The sequence below is a fragment of the Monopterus albus genome, unplaced genomic scaffold (genome assembly GCF_001952655.1).
Source record: "Monopterus albus unplaced genomic scaffold, M_albus_1.0 scaffold229.1, whole genome shotgun sequence".
In the NCBI taxonomy this organism is placed as follows: Eukaryota; Metazoa; Chordata; class Actinopteri; order Synbranchiformes; family Synbranchidae; genus Monopterus; species Monopterus albus.
Window position 1 is genome coordinate 58,857 of NW_018128109.1, and position 7,544 is coordinate 66,400.

The following is a 7,544-nucleotide window of genomic DNA, read 5'->3' on the forward strand; positions in this document are numbered from 1 at the left end:
TGTGGACTGGATTACTGTGATGTTACTAGGCTATAACTTTAATGCCATGAGTTAACGTGCAAATGCTCTTGTACAATATTCTGTTTTATTTAACGTTATGTCTAATATAGAACGTAGTAAGAGGACACCCACAGTATTATACTTGCTTACTATTATGCTGTGGTTCTTTGTATATAACGTGTCATGTTAGCTCACCTAGCGTTTTCTGGCTAACGTTACTTAACGGTTCACGGTAACTTCCTACGTTTGGACAGATACGTATTAGCGTACTGTCAGTACAGGAGGTTACTTACTATCCTAGCTAGCAAACGCTGCTAAGGTTTGCTAGCAAAGGTATTCTCTCCTCTTTAGTGTTTTAAGTTTTCACAATTAGACGCTTTTTGTGTTGTTAGCAAAGCACTTTATCCCCATCGATGGTTAATACACCGTTATCTGTCATTGTCTGTACAGCCCAGCTTAAACATAACGGACCCTGGAAATCACTCACCTTCCTCGGCGGCGGCTGCATTTTGGAGTATTGACATGAATGGTATTTCCCTTGTGAGATGTGTTGTAATTCCAAGAGGAAGTCAAAATCAGTGTGGGCCAAATATTTTGTTTCCTCAAACAAGAAAGCCTCCCCTCCAGACGACAGGGAGGTAAGATGGGAGTTAGATTCGTACTCCGGCGGCCATGATTGATGATAAATGGCTAGTTTACACAGCGCAGAAACTGAAGCTACGAGGACCTAAACACATTTGTGTTGGTTGCTGCCACTGGGACTGGCGTGTATCGTACTGTGTTGTGTAGAAGGGGAACAGACAGGCGGAGAAAAGCAGAGGCAAGAGATGGGGGTGATATTAACGGGGAACCCCTTCTAAAACTGAGCCCAATGGCTCCCCAAAGTGGCGGGAAATGGGATAGCATCCAGTCGGTGGCCAAAAAGCATGAGGGCAGAAAGACGTCGGTTTTGTTCTGCCTTTTCTCACCTGGCGTCGACAGTAATGTGTTTTAAACCAAATACGTAGGCAATAAAGATGACACCTAGGAATATTGAACTATTTAGCAAACGGGCATCAGGTTTTGCGGGAGCTGTTCCAGCCAATGAGGCTGCGTCCTGCAGACCTGCATAGCAACAAGAAACCGCAATCGATCAAGGAAAAATCGATCGTGGAGAAGGATGACAAACATCATTAAAAATAAATAAATAAATAAGGGGGAAAGTAAACAAACAAATGACTCCTCGCCTTTCTCAAATACTGATTGTTTTAAATATAATAATGACTGCAAAAATATTTTAGGATTCAGCTGAAAAATGATCATACATCAATACAAATAACACTGATGGGTATTGATTTTTATGTAAGTTACTTATTTATAATAGCCTAAGTAGATCACTTCAAAAGGGAACAGATAAGATCAGATATGGTTATTCAATTTATTGGAAGTAAGAGCACAATCAAGAGTGTGTGATACCCCTTGTAATGACGATGGCACCAGTATCTGCATACATTTGTGCAGTCTAAATGCATATGTTTGTGTGTTGCTCATGGTGAGGAAATAAGATAGATACATAAATGCATCCAGCACATGTATTTGTACATATGCTGTAAAGTATACATATATATATTTGCATACATATATTTTTTTCTTGTAAATTGTGAACCCTTCCTTGCCACCTGTCCTTATTAGGCCAACTTTCTAGGGTAAACTGTGTAACATGGAAATTTAAATTGCCCACACCTCTCAAGGGTGTCATTTTAACTGTTGCCTTTACATACTTCTGCTCACACAACCGGTGTCAGTATAATGCCAAACTACAGCAGACTGTTATATGGCTGGGAAGTTTCAAAATACCACACACACTAAGTGGAAGTAATATATGACGCCCTGGAGGCATTCATTCTGGCTCGATGGACAAAAGTAACTGGGAGGGCAAGTATTCCACTTTATGTCCCCTAAGGCTCAAGTAATCATTAATACACAAAGTCTCAGGTAAGACATTAAGTACTCTTTCTCACCTTTCCTCTCAGTATAACACTTTTATATTCACACCCACTTGGCATTTGGAGAAACCAAACCCATCTTTTAACACACACATACATAACTTTCTGGCAGTGGCAAAGAAGAAAATGGTTGCCAGTCATTGTTGGATTATATTGTTTTTGTTAGGATCCTGCCGAGATAGTTTGGTTCATAATTTCTCTTATGCTTTGTCTTAGGAGCATCTGTTTTTTTTGTTTTTCCCATATAGGTAAGACATTTTTACAGTGAATAATACACACAATGTTGCATATATGGATTGTCTCAATTCTCAAACTATATGCTTGTATTGAATGTATTAGCTGAGTGCTTTTTGTAATAGGATTTGATTTGAATTTGTCTCTATCTGTATTTTTTATGTTAATATAAAAACTACAGTAGGTTACAATGAAAAGGGAACATAAGCTTGAAAATGTAACAATTTCTTTTTTAATTCACCAAATTGAAAAGACTAGCACTTAAACAGTTTATGATAGCGTAAGGCTTGTGTTAGTCACCGTCTGTGGATCATATCCGAGCCTGAGGGCCAACTGCACATGCACTGCATACAGGCTGCAGCTTGTCAGACAGATACACACCTTCACAGGGTTTTCACTCACTCAGGTATCTTAGGCATGCATTCAGCCATCACCGACACTCAGATCTACCATATCTACTCCTAAGAATGAGAATACATTACACAGGACGGTCAACGCAACACAGTCTTTGAAAGGTGACAGGATTCCTACTGTGTGAGTAATTTCATATGTTTTAGGGGTTTTGCCTTTGGGGAGGCGGGATTTATAGCGTATTTCTTGGGACGCTGCATATCTGTGTACAGTCAGTTTAACAAACAGCAAGCTGCTCTATTGCTGGATTGTAAGTTCATAGTATGTAAAATTTTGGAATGGCAGCAGCTGTGAAGTGAAGAGTACAGAACAAGCAAGGGGTGATGTTTTTGGTAAAGAGAAGCCAATGAAGAAAGAAAGAAAAGAGAAAGAGAGTGGATTAGATTTACTCATCAGTCAACTGAGATACAAGTCATTCTGGCACATAGTGTCTAATTTGCATGTGAAGTTATGAAGGCACCATTTTTGTGTTATTATATAACTGAATTGAACTTCAGTTTGCAGATAAACAAATTTACAGAGGGGGGGGGAACTGACTGAGAATGAGTGAGACAGCAATGTAGCATTCATGCTAGTGAGTAAAAACAGAAGCAGGTCTGATTTGAGTTAAGTTATTCAAATCTGTCAGACCCTCTCACGGCCGTGGGGTTTTGGAAAACCTTGACGAGCAAACTGTCAGAATGAATGTTGTTTTTCTGCATGAGAACACAGCTGGACTTTTGTTTAAAAATTTTTGTCACACAAGTTTGCATAAATGTTTGCCTATATCATCTGCAGCTCTGATATGCTAAAAGGTTAGACCAATACATTATGTTTTCAGACAGAAAAAGGAATTAGGATACCAGATCCTTTATCTTTTACTAAAAACACAAAGAAAAAAATGGTAATTAACAGAAGTCAGCATCAAAATGATTCACTTTATGTGAAATGCTCAATGGCTTTAAAATGGGATGACTCAAGCTATGAGCTGGACTGAGTAAATGTGATTTCAGCATCGCAGTGAGCTAGTCTGTTATGTATGTGTGAGTATGACGTGACTGTGTTATGCTGTGCTGTGCTGTTAAGGCATGCCAAAATGAATGACCTGGGGCATCCCAAAATGTAATCAAGGTTGATGTCACTTCCTTAAAGTCATACTCAAGCTGTGGCATTGCATTCATCTACCTTTCAGAAGGCTTCATTTCATATTTTGTTCTTATCTTTTCCTCAGGTGTTCCTACAACCAAGATGGTCACCTTTAACAGCAGCAGCCAAGCCAATGTCAGCACCTTCTACTGTAAATTTAATGAAAACTTTAAATATATTCTCCTTCCTGTCAGCTACAGCTTGGTCTTTGTGACCGGCCTGGCACTGAACGCCATAGCGTTGTATGTGATTGTGTTCCGCACAAAGCATTGGAAGCCCTCCACAATCTACATGTTCAACCTGACAATGTGTGACATGCTTTACATCTTCACTCTGCCCTTCCTCATCTACTACTATGCTGATGAGAATGACTGGCCCTTCAGTGAACCGTTCTGCAAGCTGATACGTTTCCTGTTTTATGCCAACTTATACGGTACACTTCTGGCACAACACACACTCATATGGTACATGTGATAGTATGCTATAATGCAAGACAATCCAAAAAAAAGGATGTATATATGTAATATAGAATATCCAATATGAGATGTACAAAAAAATTATATAAGATATTCAGCAGTAGTGTAGTATAAAAGGAGACATTATGATCTAATACATGATGTGACTTGAAGTGACAACACACATAGAAACATAACGGTAGTAATACAGTAAGATCAGGTACAAAACAACAATCTGATACACTACGATACACTGAAGTATGATACGAAACAACGTGACACATTAAATGTCCCCAGACTCTACAATATGATACAGTGCAGTTCAGTGTGGTGCAAAACAATACAGCACAATACAAATTTTATAAAACTGCTAAAGAATGGCAAGATATCATAAAATAAGATGTAATACAGTAAAGAGACATTATGATTCAATGTGATATGGTAAACTGTCATACATACAGCTATGCAGTACATTCCATTATGCCTATACTATTTGTTCATGGACACTGTCATCAAAAGTTAAGTGCATCATTCCAAAACATACAGCACAGAGTGCGACAAACAACTGAAAACCTACAGATACATTATCAGACAAATCTAATGCAGCTGAACCTTACTGCCTATTGCCTGTACTGTATATAATACACAATAGCAAATAACTAATCCAACACAGTCTACATAACAGGAGTGCATTAACTATCTATCATTAACCTCACCATAGGTTCCATTCTGTTCCTGTGCTGTATCAGTCTGCATCGGTTTGTTGGCATCTGCCATCCAGTCCGCTCCCTCTATTGGGTCAGCGCTCGTCGGGCCAGGCTGGTGTCTGTGGCAGTGTGGGCCTGTGTTTTATCCTGCCAGGCGCCTGTCCTCTACTTCGCAAGAACTAGGTGATCTAAATTTTTATAACTTTCTTCTGAATTTGTCTCTAATTGTCTTAAACTGTGGACTAATGATTTTCGCAGCACACCAAATTTGCAAAGTAGCTTATCTTTGTTTTGTTTTTTTTAAAGGAGCACACTTTAATGAACAACAACTAGCTAATACATTTACATTTTATCTCCTTTCTTTTATCACTCCTATTTCTCTTGGTTCAGTGCCAAACTAGGCAGCAGTTTTATTGAATAATCCTGAACCACTGCAATCTGCTGTCTCCTTTGACAGGGATGAAGCCACTGAACGGATTTGCTATGACACCACAAGCCCAGAGCTCTATGATGACTTCTTGGTGTACAGCTCAGTCGTGTCAGTGTTCATGTTTGTCCTGCCCTTTGTGGTAGTGATGGTGTGCTACGGCCTCATGGTACGGAAGCTTCGAGAGCCGAGCTGGGGGTCTGAAGGTGAGAGGGGAGGCCTGGCAGCCCAGCGGTCCAAGCAGAAGTCAGTGAAGATGATTATTATTGTGCTGGCAGCCTTCATGCTCTGCTTCCTCCCTTTTCACTTCACCAGGACTCTTTATTATTCTTTCAGATACCTAAGGCAGGTCAATCCAGCACAGGTGAGGACAGATTTTTTTTAAAAACAAACGTGCCATAATTGTTTTAAAAACCTCAGTGTGTTACAGTTTTGTATGTTCATCAGGTGAGCTGTAATTTTCTGGAGGCCTGCAGTATTGCCTATAAGGTGACACGACCTTTGGCCAGCGTCAACAGCTGTGTGGACCCCATCCTCTACTTCCTGGCTGGGCAGGATGTTCGAACTAACCTCATAAAGAAGAACAAGTCATCCTCATCAAAACCAACAACTGTGAGTCAAAGCATGACAACACAACTCTGACCCACTACCTACAATGATCCATCCATCCATCCATCCACCACCTATCCACAGTCATGGGAAGCTGGAGCCAGTCCCAGCTGACACTAGGGGTACACCATGGACAGGTCACCAGTCATTCAAGGGCTATCCGAAACCATCTGGATAAAAATGCAAAACGTTGCAAGGACAAACACTCTTCTTCTCTGGTACATGTGACAACCTGTAACTGCTCCAAGAGTGTACCTTTCAGTCTTCAACGTCTGCCAGGTGTCTGGCAAACATTTGGCAAGCATAGGGTTTCAAGGGTCAGGTCAGTCTATGAAAAAGGCAATGGTTCTACAAGAAATAATTAAACAAATACAATATTTTTTGTTTCATTTTTGTTTTCTCAAAGAGTGCCATTTGTAGAATAGACACATGCTGTACACATGCTGTACCTGTGTTATCTTTATTTAAAAATTTCACAGCGGGTAAATAAAAACCTGGGAAACATTTTACAACTTGTAAAATCCTATTTGACTGCTAAATGTCTTAGCATATCTCATGTAATGATTTTTATAAAGAAGGTTACATTCAAGCACAGTGACTTCAGAAACAGGGACAATGCAGCCATGGTGACCGAAAGTTATAAACAGACTGTCAAAGTCATGTGGTGCATTCTAGACTTAAGGCTTTAAAGAACTTTAAATTATTTCTAGAAATCATGATATTTTGTTGTGGTTGAAGATGTATAATTGGAAAACACAAGTAAACTAGAAGGTGCTCCACAACTGTGGGCTATATGTTAAGACTTCTCCTTTTATATAGCACCAAGTGGGTTTTCATCAGCTCACTTTTTCCAGAGTTGCCATGTTTGTGTTCCCCTGTGATCAGCCTCACTGTCCTTTTTAAGTCCTGTGATGAATGTCCTGAAGTAGTGTCTGTGTCACACATATTTTGACAATATAGTTATGGCGCTAGTTTTAAAATAATTTGTTTATTTTATATGCCATAATTTACGTGAAGTAAGACGTGATTCTTGTACAATAACTGTATAACTGAATAGCTGAATGGGTATTTGAAACCAAAGCACTTAGCTGTCCCTTTAAGTTTAAACATACTAACTGTAATTCATGGGAAGAGTAACTTTTGGTTTAGTGTCGCTGACCAACTTCCTAATCTAATTTGTATTGGTTACACTTTAACATAATAAGTGGTCTTTTTATTTAAAAAACACAGACCACAACTAGGGGGCGACACTGCCTAACAGACCAGGCTAAAACCTTCATTTTATCATTTTTTTCATAGTTCACTAGAAATTCTCTCTCTCCCATACACACACACGCCAATTACACACCCATGTTTCACACTCTCACACACAACAGCAAACAACCACTAAAAGGCATGTAACTGTATGTGAACAGCTAAATAAAAAAATCAGCATTTAAAATACACTTCTTTATTTCAAGGGTAAAAACAAAATGCAATCTACCAAGCCGGTGAGATGAATGTATTTTTTTTATCCTTCCTTTCTACCAAGGTGCACTTCAGATTAGAAATAAAACCAGACCAAATAAAAGCATGTACAGTAACTGCTGAA

General features: G+C 39.2%; 2 protein-coding genes across 4 annotated transcripts in view; one reads left to right on the top strand and one right to left on the bottom strand.

The window, feature by feature from the left end:
* fchsd2 (FCH and double SH3 domains 2) overlaps positions 1 to 1,087 on the bottom strand; it is a 57,331-nt gene extending 56,244 nt beyond the window's left edge. Inside the window, exon 1 of one of the 2 annotated variants that reach the window (XM_020619954.1) lies at positions 488 to 1,087. In XM_020619954.1, coding sequence (XP_020475610.1) covers positions 488 to 508 — 21 coding nt within the window. In that variant the 5' untranslated portion in view covers positions 509 to 1,087. The remainder of the gene's footprint in view (positions 1 to 487) is intronic. The other variant, XM_020619955.1, reaches the window with a different exon arrangement.
* A 2,676-nt stretch (positions 1,088 to 3,763) lies between these two features.
* On the top strand, positions 3,764 to 6,275 carry p2ry2.1 (purinergic receptor P2Y2, tandem duplicate 1). Of its 2 annotated transcripts, XM_020619958.1 has the most exons (5): positions 3,764 to 4,188; positions 4,932 to 5,100; positions 5,375 to 5,590; positions 5,681 to 5,708; positions 5,792 to 6,275. In XM_020619958.1, the coding sequence occupies exons 1-5, from the start codon at positions 3,858 to 3,860 to the stop codon at positions 5,984 to 5,986; spliced, it is 939 nt and encodes a 312-aa protein (XP_020475614.1). In that variant the 5' UTR covers positions 3,764 to 3,857; the 3' UTR covers positions 5,987 to 6,275. The 2 variants fall into 2 exon arrangements, with proteins under 2 accessions (XP_020475614.1, XP_020475613.1); XM_020619957.1 differs by having other exon boundaries at positions 5,375 to 5,708.
* Positions 6,276 to 7,544: the final 1,269 nt, after the last annotated feature.